Here is a 27,421-nt window from a genome sequence, read left to right on the forward strand (position 1 = left end):
GGCTATTGTAGACTGCGCGGGCCGTGGTGGAGAGAAAGACTCTACTAGAGTAGATAATGCCAGCACGTCCAGGCAGACCATCGGAAGAGAACAACACCCTCAAGGAGAAATTATTAGAGTTTCCGAGTGTCAAAAGGGTTGTTTAGAGTCAGGAGGGTTGCATAAATAGTTCCAATACATAAAATGAATTAGGGAGGAAAAGTCTTCCTACAGGGAGGTATGCAGCCAGTTTCATCCACAGTGGCCTGGGTCAGGCAGTTTACGGCCATGTCTTTAGTAAGAGTTGCCTTATGAGTGCAACTAGATCGTGACGAGTTGTGTAGGGAGGGGAAAGAATTGGGGAATTATGATGACATACACACTTTCACATTTCGCACAGAGACAGGGGACCATGATATGATCTGATATGACAATGTCGATTATTGTATGAGGCTGAACATGATCGAGTCCGTGCCGACAAGGGGAAGGGGATCTCCAATGCTGAGGCGCTTAGGGGTCACTTGCATGGGGTATCAGGGTGTCTACATTATCTCGAGAGTCTAGTAGTGTCTCTTGGGCCGTGGTCCATAGGATGATTCAGTGTATGCGATGTCAGTGGATAACAGTCCGTGGCTGAGATGAAGGCTGACACAAAACCCTTGGACCCTTTTTCTCTCGCCGTGTGTGTTTTGCAGCTCGGATAAGGGTTCCCACGGGTTCTGTACTGTTGCACAGACCCTATCCCGTGGGATTGAGGCGTTGAGGAGACGTTTGTGCCTGGAATGAGCTGAGATGAGGCGCCGATGTGCAACGCGAGATGGGAGGGGACGAGGAAGTACTGGAACATGACACGATATATTCGATTCAGGGAGGCTTAGGAACAGGAGGCAGGAACAAAACTTCCGTGATCTCCGTAGACTCTAAAGATATGGACCTTTTTTGTTATCCAATAAGTATGGACAGTACTCACTCCCATCTCAACGCCATTGTTAGCCCAATGCAAAAACGACAAGTTACATGAGCTAATGTCACTATTCATCTCGTAGACCACATGATGCCCTTAAACAAAGAGGCCGAGTTACGTCTATCATAGAGCACATGAACGGGAATAGGGGAAACACAACAAATACCGGTTAAGCGACGACGCCGGCGCGGAGACTAGGGTCAGGGCTATTGAGTTACGGGAATGGCTTCGTTGATGACATTGGTGGGGCTCCACAGAGGTCCCCCAACACAGTAATTCATCTACAGTGCAGTTCTCAGTCGCAGTAGAGAACGAGAACCCCTGAAAGTCTGTTTTTCCTTCTTTGGTGCTCGGCCGGCACTTGTCAAAAAAACAGAGTTTGAATGGACTGGTGGAGGCTACTTGGTGTTTGGGGGTTAACTTGCTACTATTGGGTGTGAGGGAATATTCTCTGGAAGCCTATGATCTCGGCATGGTTCGTTCCCGGCAACCGGTTTACTTATCTAAACGAGGTTGCAGTCAAAATGGAGAATGCAATGTAGATCAGATAATCAAACATAGGCCATGTCAAGCTGAATTGCGATTTCGGGTGCAAGTGAAGCCCGTGATCGACGCCGGGTTCTGTACCCAAGAATCAGTAATAGTTGGACATGGGTTGCATGAACCAGGTAATGAATGAGTAAATGGTTGAGTTGATAGTCCTCTTTGCTTCTTGATACTGTGGTCATAGGAATGAAAAAAGAGGTGGCTATACAGCATAAAATGATGAACTGCAGTGGCGGCAATGACGCAAGAGATTAGAAGGCTACTGTACGTAAATACAAAAAGAGAAGCGAAAAAAGAAAGAAACGAACATGATCTTGGTATGGGGGACAAGCTATTCCATGCATGAGATTGCATATGTCGATTACCTTGGCCTACAATACAGTAAGTAATACGACACCTACATACAACAGCAGGCGGAGTCTCCCCCCGTCGGGTGAACGTATCACATGTATCTGTGCATGTATTTGCGAGATGTGATAGATCGCGGGGAAAGAATGCGTCGAATTGGTTGGTAAGTCTGCTCGGCAAGACAGGGACAGGGACAGGGACATGACCTGCATGGTATTTTGTGGAGATATCATCAAGTACAATGCCTGCCGCCGGATACTGTAAGGTAAATGCACTGCAATGCAATGGATACGAGAGGTGATAATCTGTTGAATTGTGAGAAGTGATAGTGACAGCTCTGTTTCCGAGAAATTGCCTGTTAATCAATCTCGCAGGGTTACATCAACTGCAGTTTTGACAGCTGTTCAAGGATACAGACCCTCTGTAACTCAAAATTAATCGTCATGGCGGCTCGTCAATTCAGCTCTCATGGTCACTGATGACGACCCTACAGTATTAGCGATGCAGTTGATACAGTGCACACGTACCTGATCGATCCCCCTGTAACTTAGCTCCGATCTTGGCATCAGCCGTTAAAACAGGCTGCAGAGGCTCACAAAGAGGCCTGTGCGCTTGCCACTTGCTGCTGTGCCACAGCCAATAACATATTCGCGGAGTATTGCCGTCTGAGTAATGTCATCATCAATCTCCACTGCCTGCCCTGCCAGCCAGCAACATGCACATGCACTGCTAGTAACCAGCTGAGGAACGGAGCGTCACCACTTTTTTTTCTCTCTCTCTTTTACTGTATGCCCATGATTATCAAAGTTAAGACTCGGATTATCTCGACCGACGCAAACCCCGGGGATCCCGGAGCCTGGTTGTTTCGATGCTGGGCCGGGCTGACTTAGCAATCTCGCGATGGCTTCGCTTCCATCTTACCAAGATGCCGTCTCCCCCGACTGGCTGCCCCTAGTGGCTCCCTACGTCTCTCCCAAGGACTACCCGGCATTGTGCGGTGTAAATCGCCGGTACTGGGACGTTTTTGCCCCACGCATATGGGGTCGTATCCCACGCTCAGACACAGTGACCGGTCTTGATGATGCAGAATATGGTGAGCTATGGACTGAACAATGCCCTAGTCTCTTGTCCTCAGAGCAGGAACTGATTAGTTTCATCAGATTTGGATTGGTTGTTGAACTCTGTTTTCAACGGCGTCAGTCGGATGAGATCCGAGACGTTGAGCCTTGTTCGAGTCTTTGATGCTCGCTCCATCAGGGGTACATATTCTCTCAGCATGGGTGTCAACCTCAACACGAAGTTGAAGAATGCAGTCAAGTTCTTACCAAACCTAAACTGTATTCTTATCGATGGCCATGAAGATCTTGACCCTTCTGAATCTTTCGCAGAGGTCGGACATCAGATTCAACTCCTCAGCATGGCGGGTTGCCACGTGTCACTATCAATCAAGTTCATCAACACACTTCGCGGAATCGTCTATCTAGATCTCTCGTATGTTTCGGGATCACTCCGTCCCTTATTCCAAGACGATGTGCTCCCTGAATTACGTGTCCTGAAAATCCAAGGCAAGGAGGTTGACGACACCACCGTTGAGAATCTAACCGCTCGATTCGGAACTCGTCTATGGAGCTTGGACTTGATTAACAATAAGCTAACAGACCAGGCGCTTGATAGTATTGGGGCTCATTGTTTGTGGCCAGCCGATCTTCGCTCGGATACCAACTTTGATGTCGAGGGTAAGCTGGAATTCGGATGCACAACCCCTGACTTTGGGACCTGGACTCGCATTGTTGAGTCTGAATGGAGTGTCTCTTTCAGTCATCCAAACAGACATTTTGTCGACGCACCGTTGTATGATCTTCACGATACACTGCCCCAAGAATGTGTGTCTAAACGACTAGACGGGAAGTTCCCCGTCAAATCAGATGCGGCGGACGCCGTTTGCCGGGGCCTCCAAGGCGAGGACCCCTATTTCCCACCAGCGAGTTTTCAAACTTCACAAGGGCTTACGCATCTCAACGTCTCTGGCAATCGGGTCTCATCCCTCGGCATCATGAAGCTACTTACGCTGTGCCGTGGACGCCTCGAACAGTTTAGCTGCGACTCTATGATGTTCGTTCCGCCTCTGAAAGGGACTATGGCCGCAGTGTGGTGGCCTAAGGCGGCTAAACTCTATGGCTTTTATGCTACACATACACTACGGCCGGTGCTGTCGTCGAACTTGCGGGTAGTCAAGCTACACCATTCAGTAGTGACTCAAATTCCCACGTTGGAACTTGAGGGATTCTCCAGCATGGCTTGTCTGCACATCGCTGAGAAAATACTACTGCCGCGGGCTGAGATGGCCTTCCCCGAGCCTTTTGTCCCTGACATGAATCCACGCATCACCTCACTAACCCTTACACATATTCCGCGGCGTTCGAGTGGCCCGCTGATCAATAGACTGGTTTCCTTCCTAAAACTTCTCTCTGCGCAGGAGCGTGCGCTTTTTGACCTGTCATCTCGGCGGGGTCCCAGCGTCTTGGCCGGCCTCCGTCACTTCCGGCTCGAATTCGAGCAGGATGCTTACGAGGGCGATGCCTATATTGCCGGAGAAATAGATGCTGAGGAACTGCTAAACTCGGGCGATAAGGGGTTCAGTTTCTTCGGTGACGAGGCCGGCGGGCGCCCACGGCCCATTCGAGAGCTAGCTACCCCTCCCCCTCAGAAACGGGATCTGACTGAATTTTCCGTTTCTCAAGGGGAGCAGGACCTGGAGACTGAACACCTGGACATAGACGTCTGGGTGGACGGAAAATCCACTACGGTCAAGGTATGGGTCGGCTCAGCCTCTAACGAAAGTAGCAACCCCATGCTACGAGACTATCGAGAACTGGCGTTGCATTGCAAAGTGCATGATCGTATCGGACCGGCCTCCCCTGCACAAATACGTGCGGGCGTCCCCTCTTCGGCACTCGTCTTTCACACAGCATGGTGTATGGCGATCATGCCCTGTCGGCATAGGTCTGCCACCTTCAAAGAGCCCACAAGGGTTGAGCTTGACGCGATGAAAGACGTGCTGTCTGAGCTAAAACAGTTTCGCCTCGAAGGCAGGGCAAAATACCTCAAGCTGCAAGGCCAGTCTGCCAGCGGAACCTGTCCGCCTGGTCCACCGCATGGATTCTGGCTTGGGAAGCTTGAGGTTTCGACTCACCAGGGGACGCTACGGAGCAAAACCGCAGACTATTGGAGATGAGCCGGGCGTCTAAACTACTGCCCGAAGAAATTGTGCGAGGAATACTCCGGACACTTCAAACTTTGTTTTATCAAATAGTCTGTCAAAGGGTAGGTTTGTGTGTCTGGAACTGGTTTTGAAACTTTTGATACCCTCGTTTTGACGTCGGGCTGGAGGGGACCGAACATCGTCAACGGCGTGCTTGGCATTGAGTTTCATAATTATCTGATGAGGAAATACGTGGCTAGCATAGGCCGATATACACAGAATGAGGAGACTCCTGACATCGACATTGGTTCAAGGATCGCCAGCTCAGGTGGCAAATGTCATGACTCTCGTTCTCCGCCGAAACTGTCGGTTCTTCAGGATGCATAATTCGTCTTTCGGATTGATTTCATTACGACGAATTCCTCTGATGCTGCGCTTTGATGCGATATGGATTTATTCCCTCATATTCTGGACATTGACAGTAAGCTCAAACTTGACCATCCTCTGACCACATTCCTAACTAAGGAGATGATAGACATTCGCTTGCTAGCCGAGGTATGGGTCCCAAGACACTGACTGGCAGGCTGACAGCTATGGCGAGTAACATCGCGTCAACGCGTCGTCCAGGATAGGCAGTCACTTCATAGAAAATGATGCCAAAGAGGGGGTTCCTGACAACGTGCCCTGCATTGCGTCAATGCATACTAGAGTCTAGACCCTCAGCTGACAACAAAATGTTCGCCTACCCATGGACCCTCTTCCCTACCTTACAGAGAAGACCCCTTTTGCATGTGCATCATGGACGAGAGGGGGGAGGGGGGAAGGAGATGTTCTGCGTTGTGGGTAAAAATGTCTTTGACGGGTTGATTATAGAGTTTTGTGGCACACGGCACAGAGAGCTGATCTTAACCAGTCCTTGGAGGGCGTTGCAAAGAAAGAGGGTCCGAGCTTAGCAAGAAAGGAATCCGAACGTTGGGTTAGAACCAAACGACCCCCTTTAGGCTAAAGCCGCAGGCTATGTACAGGCCCGAGGCACGGTATTTGTTAGAGTTTGGAGGCTTTGAAGCTATTCACAACAGCGCCCCAAGCAGGAGAAGGGGGCCCAATACGAGCTGTGCATTCTTGGCGCTAGCGCAGCGACCCGAGCCGTAAACGTTAGCTTAAGAACGGTTTCCCGAATGGCTGGATGAACTTCTCAATGAGGAATGAAGCCGACACTTGGTTTAATTATCTTTCAGTTCAGTGTCTGTCTTGTCTTCATTTCTCTCAAGACCAAAACAAAAGTGTTCCCATTCGTGCATACTACTGGCTCGTGCTGCGGTGGTCTAGAACGCCCTGAACCTGGAAGCAGGCCCAGCTAATGTACATTACAGAACAGCCTAGCCTCCAATGGGGCATAATTGTAATCTATTAGATAATATTTCTGCAGCATGAAGAATAAGGGGAATTTTGGAGCGTAACATCGTCTTGTTTCCTACCAGGACCGTTCCACGCAGCCGGAACGCAGTGCGACGGGCGTGGCGCGTCGGCATCGCCGCGGCATCTGCACTTCTATACTGGTGTCGACGGAGGTGGCTGCCTGACTGCCAGGGATCACACGTATCGGGGACCTATGGCGAAGCTCGGTTGCTCCCGAGGGGTTGGAAACGGACACTCCCGTTCCTTGCATGGCATGGCATGGCTGTCTAGTGAGCCGGACTCTCGGGTCTCTTGGTGCTTCCCTGTCCTTCTTCTGGGCAGAGTATGCGGCTTTCATCGAGATCTCCAGCAGCTCTTTGAGGCTATTGATCCCTGACGGAGCATGGCATGGCAAGGGGAGTTGTCAAGCTATTGATCTCTTGCATACTGCAGCTTCGGCGAACGTGGGAGGAATGGACCATTGGGACGCAAAGAGGAACAATATCGCGTGAGATGAAATATCTTGGAAAGTAGGCCGATATTTCCTCTTTGGCAGATCGGTAAACCTTTGCTGATACTTGGGAGAGGTGGCAAAACACTCTTCACCGGCTTACACAACGGCTTGCAGAGCTGTCAATGACCTGTCATTCATTAAGACCTGAACTAGAAAAACACACGGACTGCTAAGGCGCCACCTCAGCTTTTTTATCACGCCACAAAGCATCTTATTAATTCGTCATAATGGTCAGTGCCGTTCTAGCAAAAAAAAAAGGTCAAAGAGTCAGGTCCAATATCCTGCCTTAGTCCCGTCCGTGTGGGGCCGAGCTGAGGTCCGCCCGGGCCGCGGCTTTTACCGTACAGGAAACTCGGGAGGCGCTCCGGAAACGGGACAAGGCTGAGAGATTCAACGACGATTGTATAGAACAAATGAACCACAGTTATTGGTAGTGGAACTGTATAGGGTAACACCAAGACATAGATTGGCGTTGTGGTGAGGAAGTGGGAGCATTTGTGATATATTCATGATAAACAGAACTCTGTATCAGTGGTTGCGACGGAATATCAACATGGACTTGGCCAGTTGCAACCCCGGTGTTATATTTATTGTGTTGTCTATAGCCGGTGGTGGTTGGAGACGTATCATTCATTGTACATAGATTCCTCCATGCCAAAACGTCTGATCAGTGGCATTCATAGCTAAGTAGCAAACAATACATTAATAAGGGATGCCGATCTCAAGGCCCCTTGCAATAAACTGGGATATATAAAACCATAGTTACAATCTTGTTATCTTAGAGAATTGGTTGCAGCCTCTGCGTAGTACCGTACTATAATAGCCCATTACCAACCTGTCGATCTATCCATACGACCGAGGTCTCAGCATATTCAACTGAACCTGCTGGCCAGATAAATACACGCGCGATGCAAGGGTCACCGCGTGAGTCATCCTGTCAATTCGTCATGGTGTTCAGCACCGCGTTTACGGCGCAAGAGATTAGGGAACACCGACGAACATGGTGCAACGATCTTTTCCGGTTTTTGCGGGGCCGAGCTGCGGTCCACCAGGCTCTTACAGCTTCCGTGAGATCCCCTAGGATCCGAGATAGCACCTTCGATGTTTCCCATAGAAATAGACTTGGTATTCATTAGCTGCAAGCCAGTCAGACTCAATAAAGTATAGCAGTAAGGTTAAAAATAAAATAAATAAATAAAAAACGGCGATAATCTAAAGGCTACATTATTAGAGATACTTGCATGCTAGACTGGTCTCTTATCTAGAAGGAAATACTCTTGATACTAATGATCTAATTAGATCAATCCTCTGAAGTACGAATAGGGTGCACTCTCGGATTCTAAGGGATAGGCAACGCGGATAGCTGTCAAGCAAACGGGACATGGCTAAGAGACTCGACGATGATTGTGTGGAATAACTCAGCTATAGTATGAATTATATCGGCCTTTGAGGTAATGACATCAAGTGATAGAATAGCTATATAGCCAAGGTATAATGACATAAAGAACTCACTCGCAGGAAAGAAACTATCTAATTATTATAAGCTCAATATCAACACCAAATAGGTGCAAATTAGATATACATATAATTGACCAGCAGTTTAACTGCCGTCGATCGCCTAAACATAATTAATAACTGTAGCCATCTAAAATCACCACAAAGTCTTTCATGTGTGAATTAGGAGTGTCAAGGAGCGGTGGTTTTTTGCAACGAGTTTGAAGTCATAGTTGTCGGCAAGCTCATGACTTGTCCGTACCATCTAATCTCATCTACTCTCTAATTGAATGCCCATAGGGAGATCTTCGAATCGTTAAGTATGGAATGTTATAATAGCATCCCCTGGCTAACTTCTCAGATATGAATGTTGACCAAAGCAAAGTCAGTCCGAATTCAACTCTATTATCATTGTTCTAACATCAAGATCTCTTGGGTCCTGTCACTATAGCAGAAAAGAATATTATGTCTATCAATGAAGGGCATGTATTGGGTTCTAGTAGTAGCTATTTGAGAAATAGGCTTTTAGCAAGTTCTCATGTTTCGAGGGTGCATGGGCTTGAGTATGTGATATATACTACTTGCACCATTTTGACAACACAGCTCCCTCACATGTCATGAAATATCTAATACTACAGAAGGTTTCTTGCATCTTGATGAGGCCGTGCAGCGGCACCCATAGCTGAAGGATGGAATATAACTCGTTGCTAAGGATGGTATCAATACCTCCTCGGGGGAGGGGCTTGCTGACTCGAAGGAAGATCTCTTCGCAGAACGGATTGCTGAAGGTGGAATTATAGAAAGTTGCCAGCTGAATGAGAGTCTCTGGCAGGATGATATCTCGTAGGTGTCTCAAATACCCATGCACGTCTTTCTCGTGTGCTCAATTCTAGGTCGCGCGAGTCCATCAATGACTGGAAGACGTGGCTCTGGGAATCAAGACTAATATCCTTATTCTTCGTAAACTATGATTCTAATAGTGGACTAGAACTACACGGCCTATAACCTGCTGAGGTCAGAATTGTGGTGTTTGGTACTGGAGGGTATGTTCTATTATCCCTGTTGGTTGTGTTGGTCGGAGCTGGTGTAAGTAAGAAGGCAAATACACCACGGCAAAGATGTCACTCATACAGGGTCACACAGAATGAAATATTCGATTCAAGTTCAAATAAAATCTGTGTTCATCTGGTCCAACACTTTCCAATGCTGGCGGTCTTGTAACACGATGTTCGTCTGGCTGTGGACGCCAGCGACCTCCAACACTCGAGGCTACTTGAGGCTTTGTGACGTGTCTTCTACCAAACTTGTTTCTAGACAAAGTTGCAATTAATCAAACAATCATATAGATGCCGCATTATCAGACGCGCCACGGAAATGTGCAGGGGACAGTTGTTGCTGCCAACTTTCCTTGATAAATACCCTAGACTGACACATCTTCGCCTGTCGACCTCCGCCCCATGCTTTATATATGCTGCTCGAAATCAATCCATTGACTTACTTCAATTATATCACTGTGAACTTGGGCATTGCATTTCCATGTTGCTGATCGCGAAGTTCTGGTCGTTGATCATTCACAACTGAAGACGAAATACAATACGGAAGCCATGTTCATCAGACTCAAGACACACGCAAACTTACTGAGTGACACATAGCATGTTGGCTATTGAGATTTATAAGAACATCTTTTAGGGAGAAGTATTTGTATTGAAGCGAAGGATGCGGAATAAGAATGTTGTCGCGTCTCAACACCTCACGTTGGTGGATTTAGGATATTGTCCAGCGCCTGGGCTCAGGCGCGCACTGCACTGCTCCTCATGATTTTCAACGTGAATATTCATCCATGGTTAACAGAATAATGTATTGAAATCGAGTGGACAATGCTAGGATGACAATGACCATGCTGTGCCTCTCTTTGAAGCAGACCAAACCTCTTATAAGCCAACCAACATCTACCAACTAATCTGGACCAACACCATGAGGAAGAGGGTTACTCAGCACTAAAACAAGTGTCTCTCGGCAAAATCTCAAGTATACTGGATAAAATAAAGTGTTAAGCTCTTTAAACAGTAGAAATGGTGGTGTTTACGACAGTAAGCACGTCTGCTGACTGTGTTGGAGACTCCAAGCTCTGCTTATCCGACACTCCTTCACGAGTAATATTTGACCTCAGTGTCAGGATCAACCATCATAGTCAGCGGAAGCCCGAAAGATGGGTCGGAGCTGACGAGAGTTGATAAAGGTCGAGGCTCATGCGTGTGTATGTAGATATTGTGAGGTTTTTCGCAGGAAAGTAATTCTTGGAACATTCATCATGGGAACTGGCGATGGGGAAATTTGAGTTGAAATGATTTCTGCTAGAGCTCTCGATCACCTGCGACAGCAGTTTTGTGGTGAGGCTGTGCGCATTAGTGATGATAACAACACGAAAGCACCTCTGACAAGCGACGGCAAGGAGGATAATCAGAAGGAGACAGTATCGCGACTCATTCACAAACCTGTGAAGGATGATAACAGCTCGATCGCTGTCAATGTCGAAAATGAACTTCTTCGACTCCCAGCAGAACTCCAACTTATGATCCTACAGCATCTCACATTCGGCGAGGTCGAGTCTCTGCGACGAACATGTCGTCTCCTCCGCCATACAATCAACAAGCCTTTCATACGCGAAGTCTTCCCCAGCATAAAATTCGAACTCCTCTCAACATGCTATCGCTGTCTTGGCTACGACGCGCTGAGAGATCATCTCATCCACGCTGATGAGTCTGACGCGAGATACCCTCTGGCCAACGAGTGTCTCGACTGTGTTTCTTCACGAGGAGGTTTCGTCGTGGGCCGTATGTATACCCTCGGAACGTTTGCGACGGTTTGTGTATGTCGATACTGTGGGTTTCCTGTTACGTCGGATGCGGCGTGGAAAGAGTATGAGTTCCATCGGGTGTGTTATAGGCGATATCGGATGATACTGCTGTACTATTTTTTGGTCGGTTGTGCGCAGAGTACGATAACCATTGTAGCAGCGTCGTTGTGTTGGAAGTATTACAAAAAGGAGAAGCTGGTTCTTGGACCTACAGTGGTAAGTGAGTGAATATGAGGTAAGAGTGCTGTGCTGACGAGTGTAGGTTAACTTTCTCATGGCGTGTTGGGTGTTTTGCTTGAGTATGGTAAGAGGCACAGAGTTGAGGACTTATCACTGGTCTTTACTTCTAGAAATGGGTATTTTGGGACTTTGGATTCCGCCCCTTACAGGTGTTGTTAGGACCATGGAAAAAGGATCCGAGGGGGTTCGAGCAGCAGACATTGCAACAATCTTTTTCATTGCTTGCAACATGTAAGTCTATGAGCCTACAACATCAAGAGCATTCTGACAAATCAGACTATTTCGTTTCATCAATGTCCTTGGCAACACACTCCTTGTCTCCGAATACAAGCTCTGGCGCCGCTACATGCCGAATCAATCAAGGCCCAGTCGAATCCTTAACAAAGTCATTGCGTTTCTCATCTTCTGGACATACCCACCAAGCATTGAGCAAAAGTTCCCGGGGAAATGGTGGTTTTCCAGACAGAACTCTCAGGCTGGAGGTGTTTGACGCGGCAGATGGTGGATGGCCTGGGGAAACGGGACTTGCAATCTGGGGTAGATCCGGAGACACGGAGGGCGTGGCGGTGACACGGTTCGATTGGTTCGCTCAAGTTGCAGTTACTCCTTTTTCTTCTTCTTCATTTTCACATGAGATCAGATCAGATCTAGTTACGTCTTGTTCATCTTCTCAGGACATGGTTCTTGGAAGATTATGAGGAAAGGCTTTGCTATGCAATGCAGGTGACTTCAGCTCAACAACTCAATCATGCGCTCGTGGGAGATTGGATTATGTTACTAGGCACGATATCATGGCGTTGCTAGGTCTCACTAAATGTGCTTGTTTCACGAACGGATTCTAGATTTGACATCCTTGACTTTCAGGAGATTATGTCGACGAGGCAACTCGGTAAAACTTGCTCATTTTTAAGAAACTCCTGCTATGATTACTTGAGAATCTCTTCCTAGTTGGCATGCTTCTTGGTCGTCGTCTCGGCGTGATTGCTAGCAACTCGGGGATCACGGAACCCTTGGCTCTGATCACCGCGCTCAGCGACATCACCTCCTCCCTGCCCAAAAGCGCCCTGGAATGACTGCCGAGCTGACTGGTCATTGCTATTCTTGCTGCTACTGCTGCTGCCACCCTTGTTATTGCTGTCGTCGCCACCACCTGATTTGTCCACTCTTGGCTGGTGTTGGTCGTGCTTCGTCGCGTCTCTCTTGGTTGGCGTGCCATCGTAGTTGCTAGCCACTCTCGTATCCTTGGCCTCCTTTCCAGACCCATCACCAGCTTTAGATCCTCCAGTGCCAAACAAACCACCTAGCATTCCACTGCCATGAGAAGTGCTCGATGTACCGGGCTGGTCCTTGGCAGACATCTCAACTGAAGTTCGAACGTTGGAACCGCCACCGCCAACTCCGCCGCCTACTCCACCGCTGGGAAGCTTCTCGGGAGGTGCTGTCGTGCCCTCTTTGCGGTTCGAGTTGGCGTGGCTAAGCTCGTGGCCGCCTGTGACGGCATTTCCTCCAATGCCGGCGCCGCTGAGTCCTTCGGCCTTTTTGGCCTCCGCGCGACCCCTGCGATCTTGCTCAGGTGTGGTTTCGGGCTTGGATCTGCCTAGATAGTAGACACCTGCACCGAGAGCTGCTACGCCTGAAATGATAGGAACTGCAGCGGAACCTTGTTGGCCAGCACCGAAAACTGCCTTCATTTTGATGGTGCTTTTAAGATGTGATATTAGGGTGTTTAGAATTGATGTGTTGTAGAGCAACAGAATGAGATCAATTGGACAATGTTTGGTGAAGAGAATGGATTTCTCTCTTCTGTTTGTTTTCTACTGTCTCTGTCTGTGACGTCGTTGATACAGTCATGACGGATGGGCTACTCATGATGACAACATAGACGTGTAAGTCAATACCATAAACAGCAAGACGTCAGGGACCAGAGCAAGCCATGATGGGTCATTCATGGATAATGATGAGCGTTTCATTAGGGGAGAAAACCATTGAGTCTTATAATCACGATGAGGTTATAAAACGGCGATTGAATGTGCAAATCATCATGATCGAGTCGAGTTGATAACATGCAACTTGTGGGCCAGATATCATCAATGACGGCGTGAGTTGGTTGTCATTCACTGCCCAATAGATTGTGAGGGTCGGTCTTTTGTTCTTCCGATGACACCGGAAATACAGGACTGCAAGTACCGTATTTTTAGCGAGCTCACTAAAAGGCGGAACCGCGATTTAGCGTACAACTAAATCACGGAGCCGCAGTCAACCATTGTTTCCCCTCATCTCAGGGCGTTGCAGGGGTTGAAGGGATCAGAATCTGGGGCAATGGGGAAAGGGACTTCTTCAGAGTCTGAACGTTCTTGGCCTTGGACGTGACGATCGATGGACTTTTGTATTGATGGTGGAATCAGGTGACAGTCAAAGCTGAATTGTGCTTTGACTGTTGAGATGCTCCTCTATTCATTGTTGGCAGAGATACAGCATATCAGATACTGAATTGGAGAAGAGGGTTACATTTCTCGAGTCAGTCAACAACCGTTACAACGTGTAACTGTCTATGCAGCCATACAGAGATTAAACGCTTTCAACAGCCGGTCCCCTCTACCAGCCCAACTAAACTGGAACGCATCATAATCGACCCATCAACAAAAGCTTCTTGTCCCAGACACTGACTTATACGTACCCTGCCACGTTGCCCCTACACCTCCACAGTAACCTTATAGGCCTTCTCCGTAAATCTCATGTACATACATTCTATAGTGATATCCACTCACCTGGCAGCGGATCCGAAGTTCTGCTTCTTAGACCACCAACACGAACCCTACTCTAAGATGCACGGAGGTAGTACCAGTCCGGGGCCCCGGTGATCTCTGATACGTATCCATAATATACACATTTGTTGGTAATTTCGATCCTTTCCCCAGAATGCCCGTTTTGAAAGCCATCTGTTCTTCTCTGTTGTGTTGTTCTCTTATGTCTTGTATAAGCCACTATGTCTTCCCCTCACAGCAACTCGGCTGGCCGGAGAATAACCTAAAGTCAATCTTGCCTCTCGATATAGACTATCCTCAACTAGCAATTGATACGCGTAGAACATTCACTCTCCCCCAAAAAGAATCCCCCCGCACAAAGGCATCAACGGTGAGGCTGCTCCCTCCCTAGTCCCTGTCTCCCTCAGCCGGGCGAAGGGATCGTGTGGAGATGGTGGCATCTGGGGTTAGAGAACTGAACTCCAACTCAAGGTCTTAGCGCTGCCAATCTAATTCCTCCCCCGCAACGCAAACGCGCACGCCAAGCTGGGGTAGGATGTTACACTCTTCAGGCTTCGAGAGGTTAGACTGTGACAGACTCATCGAATCGGAGAGTTAGTCCTCTTCTCCAATCCTGCTGTGGCTTTGATGAATCGAAGACATGCTTGACTCGGATGACACGGCGCCAATGCAACCAAAACCAAACCAAACCTTGTGCTTTTAGACGGACAGGCGGACTGATCTTCTTGACGCTCAGATGCCGTTGTTGTTCCTCTTCTCCTAGTGGTGGAGATCTGCGACTGAATAGACAGTCCACACAGGACCTGGGGAAGCAAAAAAGCAAAGCAACATGAACCAAAGATGCAACATGGGGCCGGATCAAAGGGTGGCGCCCCTGTTCCGTGCCAATCTGGGGGACCAGGCTTGGCTTTTGAGCTTATGTCTCCGTATTGGCTTGCAATTCATATATATTAGGGGAGCTATGGCCTGATATAAGTCCCTTCCCTGTCCCTGCGTCCGCATTGACTTGTTGTCTCTCCTCTTCATTATCCCATAATCTGATTTCGATTCTATATACCATTGCGACTCTTCTCCTTTTCCACTAAGAAAGAAAAGTCTCTTCCCAACAAACTTCCATCCTGGACGAAATCACCATCATGGCCGCTACCACCGAGCACAGCGAGCAATTCAACGAGAAGCATGATGGCCTCAATGGCTTTGATCCTGAGGCTCAGCGCCTGGAGAGCTTGAACAGGTTGAGAACTGCTCAGAGTGTTCAGATGAGCCCTGAGTTGTTTGAGAAGCTTTACCTTTCGCCTATGAACCAGGTCAAGGGAGAGCTTCGACAGACATTTGGAAACCCTACACCTATGTATGGGGATTTCATCTCTATTTACAGTGATATAGATTACTGACAACTATTGTAGTGCTCTGGTTGGTTTCCTCCTCGCTTTCACACCCCTGACTTGCGATCTCATGGGCTGGCGAGGCGCTGGTGGCAGTGGTGCTGCCTCAAAGTACGTCTTCATCCCGTAACACCCCCTGTTAACCCTTCTAACGTTGGTATCAGTGCCGTCTACGTCTTCATGGGCGGTCTTCTCATGATCATCGGTGGTATTCTCGAATGGGTTCTCGGCAACAGTTTCCCAGCCTGCGTCTTCTGCTCTTTCGGTGGTTTCTGGTTCTCTTACGGTGGCACTCTCATCCCTGCCTTTGCTGCCTACGCCTCATATGCTCCCGCCGATGCCACATCCGCTGCTGAAGGTCTTGCTACTCGAGGTTTCAACGCCAGTCTTGGTAAGTCCAGATACTCTGTCGGCTAGTGAGCTTTGGCTAACGACGTATAGCTTTCTGGCTGCTCTTCATGGGTGTCTTGTCCTTCATCTTCCTCATCTGCGCTTTCCGAACCAACGTTGTCTTCGTCATGATCTTCTTCAGCTTGACCTTCTGCTTCTTGATGATCACTGCTGCATTCTGGGCTCTGGCCGATGACTTCACTGGAAACGCAAAGCTCGCACAAAAGCTCCTCGTGGTATGTAATCTCCTACACTTCACATCTGACCGCCTAATAACTTGTCACAGGCTGGTGGTGCCTTTGGGTTCGTAACATGCATGTCGGGCTGGTACATCCTCATCGCTGTCCTCTTCGCCATCGTCGATTTCCCCATCCAAATCCCCGTTGGCGACTTGTCCACTGTCATCAAGGGACACAGCGAGAAGGCTCGTCGTGCTTAAGCTGGATATTATGGATTAATATGGAAAAGGGGTTGTAAGGATGATACGCACACCGGGGCATCTCCTTACTGGCGTTCGTTGGTGATGGCGTTGAATCATCCAACAATTGGAAATGGGTGGCTTCTTGTCCAACTTTTGGACCTTGAGATTCGAACTTGATTTAGTTATTGGCTATAACCAAAGGATCTAGTTACTTTATTAGCGGAAAAGAAAGTGAATATCAGGGACGTTTACCAAACGCGCTGTGCCACATTAATTATTCGCTTCTGAAGCACCACTGTTTCTTAAGTTTGGGAATGTAATATGAACTTGGAGGCGAAAGAGAGTGTCTTTTAGTTGACTTTATTGAGCCAGTAGATCTCCTTCAACTTCCACCCAAAGTCGCCACGCTTAGAACGGGCCCTAGAAGCGACACAAAGAGGAGACATCCAATAACACCTTATGTAGTTCTCCAATAGTTGGGTAGCTCTAGGGACGGCATCGCGAGAGGGTTTGCGTCGTACGACATTCCTCCAACTTGGTCCCATTCGACGCTATGAGCACTCAACAATGTTTCTCTTGGGCTACAAGGAATAAATGTGGCTATATGCCAAATTGAGGTCACCTTGGAAATCACGATGAATAATGAAAGAATTTAAAGGTTATAATATATTGTGAAATCACTGTAACTCCTATACTCCCAAATTCGAAATTCAGCCTTGCAGACTGCTTCTTGATTTCGGCCCTCTCAAGGCACACTCAAGACCTCTTTAAGCGACGCCTTTCTTTCTGAGAAGCACCTTGACATCATCTCCGTATCTCTCAAATCCAACATTGAATCCTCCACGTAGAGTCGGCACTCTGAGCCCCTCACCAGAAGCAGCTTCAATGTCAAAGGTACGAAGCATAGTGGCAACAACAGAGAAGACGATATCGGTACCAAACACGCGACCAGGACACATATTACCGGCAACTCCAAAAGCTCTGACCTTGCGAACGGCACTTCCAGAGACTTCGCCCGCTTTGTCGATGAAGCGCGAAGCTTTGAATACCGCGGCATCAGGTCCCCAGTTGTCGACGTCCAAGTTGGATGCACACATTGGAAGCATGAAGATCTCTCCTTGAGGAACGGCAATGGGATCCGAGTCGGGGAGGTTCAGCATGAAATCATGGCGAGCGATTCGAGCGACTCCTGTCATGTGAAGGCGGAGAGTCTCGTACCAAGATGCCATCAGCCAGGGGCACTCAGTGCGGACATTGGCAAAGTCCAGTCGTGGCTTGTCTTCTCCTTCAACATGCTTGAGTTGCTGAACCTCATTGAGAATGATCTTCATCAACTCTGGATCCGTCAACAAGTGGCGTGTAAGCCAGACTGCAAGAGTGCTAGTGGTTGCGAGAAGGCCTAGAGCTGAGACCATTTCAATATGGTAGTAGTCTGGGTTGGTCTCCCAGTTGGGATCACTGTGAGCCACGACGTTGATACTGTGAGCGATGGTTTTAACACGAGCTTCGCGGTGCTCGAGATGGAATTCGCGAAGTCTGGTAAGGAGGTATTTGCGAGAGTTCCAGGCTGAGTTTGCTGTAAGCCAAGCGAAGGGCCGCCCAAGAGTATCGAATGTCTCGCTGAGTTTCCTATAGCCTGTTAGAATATACTGCGAGGATGTCTTGAGCAAAGCTTACATGAACTCATTGGAAAAGTCCTGATCCATACTCCAGGGGTTGGCAACTCCCCAGACTGCACTCGCTGTAGCAGAGACAGCCAACTCAAACACCCAACGTCCAACAAGAACTTCATTCGTCTCGGGCATCCTCATCACGCGGTCCCTGATGTTGTTGCTAGAGCGTTGATTGAGGGATACAATGTTCTCGGCGTGTCCAAACTTTTGCTTGTGCAGAGGCTGAGGGTTGTAGCCGAAGACAGCCTTGATGGTCTCCTCCTTGAGACCAAAGAGGCGGGGACCAACGTAGACAAGAACTTGAGCAAGACCAGTGTCATTGACGTGACGAGAGAGAACTCGATCCATGCTGGGATGACATACGGTGATTCGTGCAAATGGGATGTTGATGGTGAAGATTGGTGCAGTGGTGGATTTGATCAGACGATTGATGTAGCGAGTGCTGTCGATTGTAAGGCCAAAGAGATGGCCCAACCAGGGGACAACGCCGGAGAGACGGGGGAGATTGGAGATAGAAGGGGTGTCATCGGCGATTGGCTTCTCCTTGAAGGAGCTTGGAGATGAGAGGAATTGTAAAAGTCTACTAGTTAGGGCTGGAAGAACGTAGACAGCCACGGAGAAGAGTATAAAGGTGGGGATGAGGCTGATGGTGAGGGAGGATAGAGCCTGAGTTTGGAGGATGGAAGACATGTTGGGTTGAGTCAACACTAATCAATAAGATAATAGGACTAAGATGCTTGTGATTGAGATGATGAGATGATTGCCCTGATTAACCTCTTCTTTCGTCTGGCCATCTCTTCCATTTATACAACCAAGATAGAGCTTCTCCTCAACTCCAAACATCCTCATCGTGATCGACTTCGAGTCTCGACAAATCTCTCCACCAACCTCAACTGTGAATAAGCCCAAAGGTCTGGACTAGCAAACTCGCCATATCACATTCACAATTGCATCTCTTATCACATGAAGAATGCCTCCAAGACCACGATCTAGCAAATTCTCGAGCCACATGTATCCAGACAAGACTTGAATGCCCAATGAACTCGAAGAATTTTCATGTTTGTCGTTACACAGGATTCAGGATAGAGTTAGATATTGTTTGAAAGACATATATGCAGTTGGTGCCCTTTTCTAAAGGAGTGGGTGTACACGGCGATGCCCTCACTTGTGAACAACCCAACAGACATTCTAGATCCGGCGATGCCTTGGAAGTTGTCAATAGTTCATCAGCAACGCCTAGGCTTGTAAAGCTTTCTCTGACGCCTTTTCTTACGTCCTTATGTCTCTCATATTGTAGGAAGCAAGGAGTTGGTGGCGTATGCATTTGGGGTTGGACCAACTTGTGCTGATAACATGGCATTGCGGTGAGAAGCGTTCATCTGTGTAATTCTAATAGCCGTTACGTTTTATTTGACTTTCCAACGTCTCGGCTAAGTATACAGTTCTTCAAGAGACGGCAAGTCTAAAGTGTGTAGCTTTGTTAATAGACTTCTGTACCTTAGACCAAGGACACAAGCTGAAGTATATCACGCCCCAGGCTACGAACCAACAGACCGCTGGAATCTCCGAATGAAAACGACTGTGTGTAATCTTTCTGCTTTTAGACACGTTCGTTCAGGTCTCCAGTTCCAAGTCTTTGGGTCACAGGCTAATTGTACAGCACCCTCTTAGTCGCCTCAACCCATGCAGACATATCGCCATCAAAAGTCTAGATCTACAACAAACAAATCACTTTCTCGGATCGGTGCGAATCCGGCCGAATGTGACTCCAGCCAGGTCTTCGGGCGCCGAGGAGAACAACGCCAAGTATAGTCGGTGTGAGTGTTGGACGTCATGATTTGACCAGAGGAGGGATATTGTTCTACACTCCGGGTATTGGATCTTGCGTCGATTAGGTAGGTGACGCTTGTATCACCAGACTCATCGGGATCGTCAACGGAGGATTATCACACGCGTTGGTAGGGCTGCGACCAACGGTGGCGTGAATCTTTACTCCTCCAGCGGTGCACGATCCAGGGATCTACGCTCACATGAAAGAGGTCTTATACATGGCTGTGGAACGGTTCTTAACTTGATTGGATATAGTGGTAAGGTTGTATAACGGGCGTTAATTATAGGATATGTACTGGAATGCCGTTGGATGTTGGTGTCGGGTTTGGCTGGCTGGTGAGACGGTACACTGCTAAACAATCGACTGGGCGGAATTGTTCATACATCATTTCGTCTCTAATAAGGCTCGAATTTAGTAAAAAGATGATCCGGTGTATTGTTTGTAAGCTGTGGGATTCTATGCAGTTGGCTGTTCATGTTTCATCGGTTGGAATGTTAAGATCGGAGTTGCCTCAAGACAAAACATGCCTCAATTGACAAACTGCATATGACTGCGACATGTTTCTCAATTTCATACTTGGGGAAAGACTGCGGTAGTCTGGAAATAATGTCTAGGGTGCAGAGACAACTTGTCATGTCTGTTTGCTTGTCTCAACTTATTGCCTACAGGTTTACACGAGCCACTTGCACAAGAATACACATATCACTGGTACGATTGCCGTGAGGGCACCATTTATTGGTAATAGCTGATCACAAAGTGAGCTTTCGTGTCCATAAAGCTTCAGTGTGAAGGGGGCGTAAGCGATCTAAAAGACGTGGATGTTGGATGAGTGTTGCATTTTACCCAGTAACGCAAACTAGTTCTCTCAACTATAAGAGAACTACCTGGGCATCGAACGTTTACTACGAGACTTTATTATGTCACATACTGTGACTAATTTCTCGAATTTCACCCGAAGTATAAGTGCACATCCATCTCGCTGATGAGTATCATGATGACTCAGTTTGGAGAGCATTGGTCTCTGAACAGCAAGACAATACGATAAGGGCGCGCCTTGAAGGTTTTCTCAATATAAAATTTATCATAAATTAACAAGGATTTAATATGATTCCATTGTTTGAGTCAAAATGTCTCCATATTGGATCCTTTTTTGGCAGGGAAGTGACTCGAATAAAGTTTTTAGTGTCAAAACTGAACTGCGATAGCGGAGGCGATTGATAAGATAAGAATCACAAATATTATCTCTTCCCCTCCAAACGTAATTACACTTAACCTTGCATTTCCTTTCTTTTCCCTTCTATTAGTCACTAATTCCCTCTATAATACACAATCGCAATGGCTCTGCGACTCCCCCTCCGAGCTCGATTGGCGTCCTGCGCTGCCGTTGCCCGTCCTCGGATCGTCCGCCGAGGTTTCGCTTCGCTACCAAATGCCGACGTCGCGTCCGATTCCAAGAGCGCTGCCATTGTGAACGAGCATGCGCCTTATATGGTCGCCACATATGCTCGTCCTCCGCCTGTGTTTGTCAGGGGAAAGGGTTCGTGGTTGTGGGATGCTGAGGATCGAAAGTTCCTGGACTTTACAGCTGGTATTGCTGTGAATGGCCTCGGCCATTGCGATCCTGAGTTTACTCGAATCCTGAAGGACCAGGTAAGAAAAATATAGTTTAGATGGTGGAACTAAGTTGCTAACGGCCAATTGCAGGCCCAAACTCTCGTTCACGCTTCCAACCTCTACTACAACCCATGGACGGGCGCCCTCTCCAAACTCCTCGTCGAAAAAACCCTCGAGTCAGGTGCCATGCACAATGCCGCATCAGTCTTCGTCTGCAACTCCGGTTCCGAAGCCAACGAAGCCGCTATCAAGTTCGCCCGCAAAGCCGGAAAGGTCGTCGATCCCTCAGGCGAGAAAGTCGAGATCGTCTCGTTCAACAATGGTTTCCACGGCCGAACTATGGGCAGCTTGTCCGCGACACCGAACCCCAAGTACCAGAAGCCCTTTTCGCCCATGGTCCCTGGCTTCAAGACGGGAAATTACAACGATGTTGCTGGTATCAATGATTTGGTCACTGAGAAGACATGTGGTGTTATTGTTGAGCCTATTCAGGGTGAGGGTGGTGTTACTCCTGCGACTGAGGAGTTCCTTGTTGCGCTTGCGAAGCGATGTCGTGAGGTCGGTGCTGTTCTTATCTATGATGAGATTCAGTCTGGTCTCGGCCGAACAGGAAGTCTCTGGGCTCACGGTAACTTGCCTAAGGAGGCTCACCCTGATATCCTCACAACAGCCAAGGCTCTCGGAAACGGATTCCCTATTGGCGCTGTGCTTGTGACGCAGGATGTCTCTGATAAGATGAAGGTCGGTGACCACGGGACTACTTTTGGCGGAAACCCTCTAGCCTGCCGTCTGGCGCACTACATCGTTGGTCGTCTCTCCGACAAGCAACTCCAAGCCGACGTTCGCGCCAAGTCCGAGATCTTCAAGAAGCGCTTCGCCAAGCTCCAGAGCCAATATCCCGATCTTGTCACCGAGGTCCGTGGACGAGGTCTGATCTTGGGTCTGCAGTTGTCTGAGGATCCTACAGCCATTATCAAGGCTGCCCGTGAGCGGGGATTGCTCATCATTAGTGCGGGCGTCAACACACTGCGATTTGTGCCGAGCTTGACTGTCACAGATGAGGAGATTAACCAGGGATTGGATATTGTGGAGGCTGCTATTGCTGCTACGCGATAAAGATAGACTTTGGTGTCTACGATTACTGATTAAAAGTGTTTGATGTTAAGACGAGAGCGAGACTAGACAAAAGGCTAGATACCATATACTGATTTACGTTTTGCAATTGCCGTAATTATGATGATGAGATGAATGTCACTTATAAATGGAAATAGAAGGGTTAAGTGAGTCATTGAGCTTAGTTTGAGATGGAATATAAACGTGTTGCGATTGGAAATCACAAAGTAATGGGGAAACACATGTCAAAATGTAGATTCAAATCAATTGATGGCCTGTGTCCGCATATGTAAAAACGCACATCATGACACGCTCAACGCCAAACATCCCCAATATCCTATATGCCGTCTATGTAAATCTAGCAAATAGCATGTGTCTTGCCAGTCTTGCCCTGGAGAGAATGTGACTCGTCCTGAGATGTGTTAGTTAATGAACAATTGTCATGGAGCATAAATGACTTACCTTGTAAACAGGGTGGGAATGCTTTCCACGACCCATGGCAGAAATGTGATTCCTGATGTATTCCTCACGCTTCTTGATGGATTCCTGATCTGTTTCCTTGAGAAGACCGTGGCACAGCTTGACATCGCAGATGAGCTGGTCACATCGACTCTTTGTGAAGTCCTCTCGGACAACAACACGCAACATCTTGACACCAGAGTTGGGAGCCATGGTGTAAGCGGGGACGACCCAACCTCGAGAACGGAGGTGGTGAGCGAGAGCAAACTCATCGTAGTGGCGATCAGGATCACCGCCCTCTTCAACAGTCTTGAAGCGGAAGGCAACGAGGGGGAGACCAGCTCCAGATCGTTCTGACATGATGACGAAACCCAAGTTCTCAAGGGTTTCTGTGAGGTAATCGGCAGTACGGGTGAGGTTGCTCATGATAGCACGGTAACCATGCTTGCCGAGACGGATGAGCTGGTAGTACTGACCAATGACCTGTGATGCACCCTTGGAGAAGTTAAGAGTGAAAGAGGATTGATCGGCTCCGAGGTAGTTGATGTTGAAGACGAGCTCTTGAGGGAGATACTCGGGAGATCGCCAGATGACCCAACCAACACCAGGATACACAAGACCGTACTTGTGACCTGAAACATTGATAGAGACGACCTTTTCACATCGGAAATCCCATTCTAGGTCAGGGACCACGAAGGGCGCGACGAAACCGCCACTGGCAGCATCGACGTGGATGGGCACATCGAGATTCCGCTCGACGAGGAGATCGTTGATGGCCTTGATATCCTCATACTCGCCAGTGTAAGTAGTTCCGAGAATAGCGCACATGCCAATGGTGTTCTCGTCGCACAGATCAACAGCCTCATCAGGATCCATGACGAATCGATCAGGAGTGCAGTAGACGAGCTTCTCGTCAATCTCGAAATATCGAGTAGCCTTTTCCCAACAGACCTGCACAGCAGAGGACATGACGATGTTGGGGTGCTCCGTGCTCTTGCCCTCAGCTTGTCTGCGGTTCTTCCAGCGCTTCTTCATGGCCAAGACAGCAAGCATGATGGCTTCTGATGAACCAACAGTAGATGTACCGACTGATTCTCCAGGAGGCGCGTGGAAGAGATCACCGATCATGTTGACACAGCGGTTCTGAATATCGGCGGATTGAGGGTACTCCTCGTAATCGATGAAGTTCTTGGAGAAGGACTCCGCCATGAGTTTTTCGGCCTCATCTTCCTGTTGCGGGTGTTAGTGAAGCTATCCAGATATATGATGGCGGGGTAATTTAGTGCTTGTGCTGGTGTTGCACAGAGCTAGCTGTCATCCCCAGAGCCAAGAAACGGTTCGTCTCCGCTGTGGGCGGGCTTGGCAAACGACGGATATGGATTGATTACGTACCATGTAAGTAGTGACAAAGGATGCCAAGCTAGTGAAATAGCTGTTAGCAGCTGTTTTTGGCTCTTGAAAGTGGAGAGGGGACAAGACAAGAGAACTTACTTGAGCATGGGGTTGTTGTCGAGACTCAGATCATCCTTGATCATGCGATAGGCAATGTCGCGGGGCATCTCGTTCTCTGGCATATGATGCCTGGGGAGGTCCATGCCCGCAAAGCGAGAGCCGTAAACGCTGGTGGTGAACTCATCCTGGTAGCTCGCAAGCTGCATCTGAGGCTTTCTCGAGGTGCGAGAGCTCGTGGAGCGAACAGACGCAGCGTCAGAGTCGTCTCTGGCACGGACAACGGAGAGATGAGACATGTTGTCGATGAACGAAGGAGTAACAGCTCCGTTGGCAGAAGAAGGAAGATGTTGGCCGTTTGAGGGGAAATAACCGTTTGTACTTGTCTTTACAGGTCTTCCTTGGTCGTCTGTCTCGATGATGGGAACAGGTGAGGCAGCCTCACTTTCTGAATGCTGTACGAGACTCATGATGAAAGAGTTGGAGGAAGAGGGGTAGCTCTTGATATAGTAGATATCACACAAAGTTTAATGTAACAGGCCAAAAAGGGAAAAACGCAAGCAGCCGGTTTTTCTTGCTGTTGTGTCTGAGCTGGTTTGGGTTGCGTGGCGCGCGTTTGGATATGGTCGTTTTAGTTGGTTAGAGCTACAACCACGATGACGGCAAGCCGCAGCCGTGAAGGTTCAGTGGAGTGGCAGAACGGGAAGCTCGGCAATAATTTTGGCGTTTGAGAGCTGAAACTGTTTCTTAGTGTGGAAAAAAAAAAGGACGTGTAATACAAGAGGAGTTGTTATGATGGAGATGAGGGGAGGGGAGACAGATAGATACCCAGAGGATATAAGAGATGGTTATGTATGAGTGATGCAATAGAAAGGATACGAGTGGAATCAAGAGAAAACAAAAGAACTTTCAACGAGGCAGAGCCACCGACTTTTTAAACAATTCTCATGAGGACATGAATAAAATAAATGCCTCCAAATTTACAAGCATGGAAATCCGGCACCTCAAACGGGAGCCCGCGCATAATGCTATCCGTAAACCAAGGTCAAAGGCCCAACGTGTCTGGTTCTGGTACCTGAGGCTTCTGTAACTTTACAAGCACTGCCCTGTTGATGATCCCGATCCCAGCATCGTACGTATTATCCTCTGTACCAGCGCAGCCAGAGACACGCGAGAAAGATACCTGACAACTACATGATCTATACCCAGATCACAGACCCCGTTTTCGTCCGCTTTTCTCCTTTTTTTGAGAACGCTATTATTGGGCTTTTGTCGGTGCGAAGGGGCCTGATGATGACGATTGCTCACCTTTGCGCTTAATCCCCCTGTTCTTTTCGGTGATACTGGGGAGTCTCGTTTTTGACTTACACCGACACCTACCGTTCTGCCTCTAGCATTGGCTGTATATCCCTCATAGATTTCTCTAAATTACTGGGTTTTTGAAAGTCAAGTTCTTTTGTTTACGGGCGGCCTCACGTAGACCGAAATAAGTAACCCAGTGATGATTTTCTGTCTCAGTCGTAACGCAAACAAGTCAAGGTCAGCTCAGCTTACGGGCCCCCTTTGTTACCCCATTGGGTAACTCGGTCAGGTTGATTCGGTGACGTGAAGCCGAGAGAAGTAACATGCGGTTTTCGGGTTCTGGTCTCCGGGCAAGGGTTGGAAAAGAAAGCATCTGATGATGTTCCCTTTTTCGAAACGCAGACGGTCAGTCTCCGAGGGAAAGGGGTTGCGGTGTTTTTTTTTTTCCCTCTGAATCAGATCGGACAGATATCCCAGGCTTTGGGGTGCAGGTTCTGGGGGACTTGATCCTATTTGTTGGGCCTTTTCTGGGACGATGTAGGTGAGTTAACGTAGCATGGTATTTCCCCAGGTAAAGTCGGTGTGCCCTGTTTACGATGTGCTCTATTGCTGTTCTCATCTCGATATGGATGTTGGATAATATTGCGGGCGTTGAACCCCCAAACTCACTCCATTGTCTCTTGATCTTGATTATGGGCGCATCTATCTTGCGCCTCATGTTGTTTGCCCCCATATTTTGGCCACAAGAACTCGATTCCATTCATTCAGTGAAGATTATCGAAATTTATAGAGGACAGGGCTCTGGAATGACTTGCAGCGTTAGTTGTAAGCCCCTGCCTGGGCATCAATATTGTTCTCGGTGATAGAAAGGCACAATTTTACCGGGTAAATTCGAGAACTTAGGTTATTACCAACATCCTTTCTATCCTTCTACCTTCCCTTTTCCATCATCGCCGTGACCCTTATGGTCCAAGTCTCTCTATTGACTATTTCCTTGATATTTACAGGGCTGAATAGAATTGGAAATGTCGCGACGGCAGCCCGGCCAACAAGCGCGGTCCAATCACGGAGGTTACCGGCCGGTGAGACGGGCCTCCAGACCCACATCCACGGCCGAGTTCCGTATGAAATGCTTCACTCTTTTTACCCAAAGGCTGAGACTTGAGGTCGGAACGGACGCTATAGGTACTTGATTAGCGAGTACTCTAGGCTATTATGCCGAGCGATCAGCCAAGGAGGCTGGACTCGCTCACCTCTGCTCACCTTGTCTTGCTACAGCATTATCCACTATGTATCGTTTCATATGAGGCCATCTAGACCCGTAGAAAACCACACGTCTACTGGTAAGCATTACGAGTTCTGAATGATGGACAAAACTCTCCTCAAAACACACGTATCACTTATGCCTTTCTATCCGTGAAGAATAATCCCCAAACGGGGGCCATGGACGATTTCTCCGTGAGCTGCTTTATCATCC

At 48.2% G+C, this 27,421-nt stretch overlaps 7 protein-coding genes across 10 annotated transcripts; 4 read left to right on the plus strand and 3 right to left on the minus strand.

Moving 5' to 3' along the window:
- Positions 1–2,472: 2,472 nt before the first annotated feature.
- Positions 2,473–6,185, plus strand: FOIG_00214 (uncharacterized protein). Of its 2 annotated transcripts, XM_031196231.1 has the most exons (3): positions 2,473–2,930; positions 2,998–5,520; positions 5,575–6,185. In XM_031196231.1, exons 1-2 carry the CDS (start codon positions 2,738–2,740, stop codon positions 5,070–5,072), a joined length of 2,268 nt encoding a protein of 755 aa, XP_031071998.1. In that variant the 5' UTR covers positions 2,473–2,737; the 3' UTR covers positions 5,073–5,520; positions 5,575–6,185. The 2 variants fall into 2 exon arrangements, with proteins under 2 accessions (XP_031071998.1, XP_031071997.1); XM_031196230.1 differs by having other exon boundaries at positions 2,998–6,185.
- Positions 6,186–10,773: 4,588 nt separating this feature from the next.
- On the plus strand, positions 10,774–12,188 carry FOIG_00215 (uncharacterized protein). Its single transcript, XM_031196232.1, has 3 exons — positions 10,774–11,518; positions 11,565–11,773; positions 11,819–12,188. The coding sequence occupies exons 1-3, from the start codon at positions 10,790–10,792 to the stop codon at positions 12,030–12,032; spliced, it is 1,152 nt and encodes a 383-aa protein (XP_031071999.1). The 5' UTR covers positions 10,774–10,789; the 3' UTR covers positions 12,033–12,188.
- Positions 12,189–12,300: 112 nt separating this feature from the next.
- Positions 12,301–13,767, minus strand: FOIG_00216 (uncharacterized protein). The gene is made up of 2 exons (XM_031196233.1): positions 13,730–13,767; positions 12,301–13,659 (listed from the first exon to the last, which is right to left on the minus strand). Exon 2 carries the CDS (start codon positions 13,231–13,233, stop codon positions 12,487–12,489), a length of 747 nt encoding a protein of 248 aa, XP_031072000.1. The 5' UTR covers positions 13,234–13,659; positions 13,730–13,767; the 3' UTR covers positions 12,301–12,486.
- A 1,613-nt stretch (positions 13,768–15,380) lies between these two features.
- FOIG_00217 (uncharacterized protein) lies at positions 15,381–16,725 on the plus strand. The gene is made up of 5 exons (XM_031196234.1): positions 15,381–15,658; positions 15,714–15,803; positions 15,857–16,083; positions 16,134–16,318; positions 16,369–16,725. The coding sequence occupies exons 1-5, from the start codon at positions 15,444–15,446 to the stop codon at positions 16,519–16,521; spliced, it is 870 nt and encodes a 289-aa protein (XP_031072001.1). The 5' UTR covers positions 15,381–15,443; the 3' UTR covers positions 16,522–16,725.
- A 545-nt stretch (positions 16,726–17,270) lies between these two features.
- FOIG_00218 (uncharacterized protein) lies at positions 17,271–18,866 on the minus strand (the record flags this gene model as incomplete). The annotated part of the gene is made up of 2 exons (XM_031196235.1): positions 17,271–18,132; positions 18,181–18,866. The coding sequence occupies 2 exons, from the start codon at positions 18,864–18,866 to the stop codon at positions 17,271–17,273; spliced, it is 1,548 nt and encodes a 515-aa protein (XP_031072002.1).
- A 2,389-nt stretch (positions 18,867–21,255) lies between these two features.
- On the plus strand, positions 21,256–22,953 carry FOIG_00219 (acetylornithine aminotransferase, mitochondrial). The gene is made up of 2 exons (XM_031196236.1): positions 21,256–21,657; positions 21,712–22,953. The coding sequence occupies exons 1-2, from the start codon at positions 21,343–21,345 to the stop codon at positions 22,735–22,737; spliced, it is 1,341 nt and encodes a 446-aa protein (XP_031072003.1). The 5' UTR covers positions 21,256–21,342; the 3' UTR covers positions 22,738–22,953.
- Positions 22,835–26,066, minus strand: FOIG_00220 (glutamate decarboxylase). Of its 3 annotated transcripts, XM_031196237.1 has the most exons (4): positions 24,685–26,066; positions 24,586–24,613; positions 23,197–24,423; positions 22,835–23,146 (listed from the first exon to the last, which is right to left on the minus strand). In XM_031196237.1, the coding sequence occupies exons 1-4, from the start codon at positions 25,110–25,112 to the stop codon at positions 23,093–23,095; spliced, it is 1,737 nt and encodes a 578-aa protein (XP_031072004.1). In that variant the 5' UTR covers positions 25,113–26,066; the 3' UTR covers positions 22,835–23,092. The 3 variants fall into 3 exon arrangements, with proteins under 3 accessions (XP_031072004.1, XP_031072005.1, XP_031072006.1); XM_031196238.1 differs by having other exon boundaries at positions 22,835–24,423; XM_031196239.1 differs by having other exon boundaries at positions 23,197–24,613.
- Between the last annotated feature and the right edge of the window lie 1,355 nt (positions 26,067–27,421).

Source organism: Fusarium odoratissimum (assembly GCF_000260195.1).
Source record: "Fusarium odoratissimum NRRL 54006 unplaced genomic scaffold supercont1.1, whole genome shotgun sequence".
NCBI classification, from domain to species: domain Eukaryota; kingdom Fungi; phylum Ascomycota; class Sordariomycetes; order Hypocreales; family Nectriaceae; genus Fusarium; species Fusarium odoratissimum.

Excerpts from the sequence above, each read along its gene's own strand:
- FOIG_00219 (XM_031196236.1), top strand. The coding sequence starts at position 21,343 with ATGGCTCTGCGACTCCCCCTCCGAGCTCGATTGGCGTCCTGCGCTGCC. Across the intron at positions 21,658-21,711 it reads CTCGAATCCTGAAGGACCAG|GCCCAAACTCTCGTTCACGC; the intron begins GTAAGAAAAATA and ends GGCCAATTGCAG.
- FOIG_00217 (XM_031196234.1), top strand. The coding sequence starts at position 15,444 with ATGGCCGCTACCACCGAGCACAGCGAGCAATTCAACGAGAAGCATGAT. Across the intron at positions 15,804-15,856 it reads GGCAGTGGTGCTGCCTCAAA|TGCCGTCTACGTCTTCATGG; the intron begins GTACGTCTTCAT and ends CGTTGGTATCAG. Across the intron at positions 16,319-16,368 it reads TCGCACAAAAGCTCCTCGTG|GCTGGTGGTGCCTTTGGGTT; the intron begins GTATGTAATCTC and ends AACTTGTCACAG.
- FOIG_00216 (XM_031196233.1), bottom strand. The coding sequence starts at position 13,233 with ATGAAGGCAGTTTTCGGTGCTGGCCAACAAGGTTCCGCTGCAGTTCCT.
- FOIG_00220 (XM_031196237.1), bottom strand. The coding sequence starts at position 25,112 with ATGAGTCTCGTACAGCATTCAGAAAGTGAGGCTGCCTCACCTGTTCCC. Across the intron at positions 24,614-24,684 it reads GACAACAACCCCATGCTCAA|CTTGGCATCCTTTGTCACTA; the intron begins GTAAGTTCTCTT and ends CTATTTCACTAG. Across the intron at positions 23,147-23,196 it reads ATTCCCACCCTGTTTACAAG|GACGAGTCACATTCTCTCCA; the intron begins GTAAGTCATTTA and ends AACACATCTCAG.
- FOIG_00215 (XM_031196232.1), top strand. The coding sequence starts at position 10,790 with ATGATTTCTGCTAGAGCTCTCGATCACCTGCGACAGCAGTTTTGTGGT. Across the intron at positions 11,519-11,564 it reads TGGTTCTTGGACCTACAGTG|GTTAACTTTCTCATGGCGTG; the intron begins GTAAGTGAGTGA and ends TGACGAGTGTAG. Across the intron at positions 11,774-11,818 it reads TTTTTCATTGCTTGCAACAT|ACTATTTCGTTTCATCAATG; the intron begins GTAAGTCTATGA and ends CTGACAAATCAG.
- FOIG_00214 (XM_031196230.1), top strand. The coding sequence starts at position 2,738 with ATGGCTTCGCTTCCATCTTACCAAGATGCCGTCTCCCCCGACTGGCTG. Across the intron at positions 2,931-2,997 it reads TCTTGATGATGCAGAATATG|ATTTGGATTGGTTGTTGAAC; the intron begins GTGAGCTATGGA and ends TAGTTTCATCAG.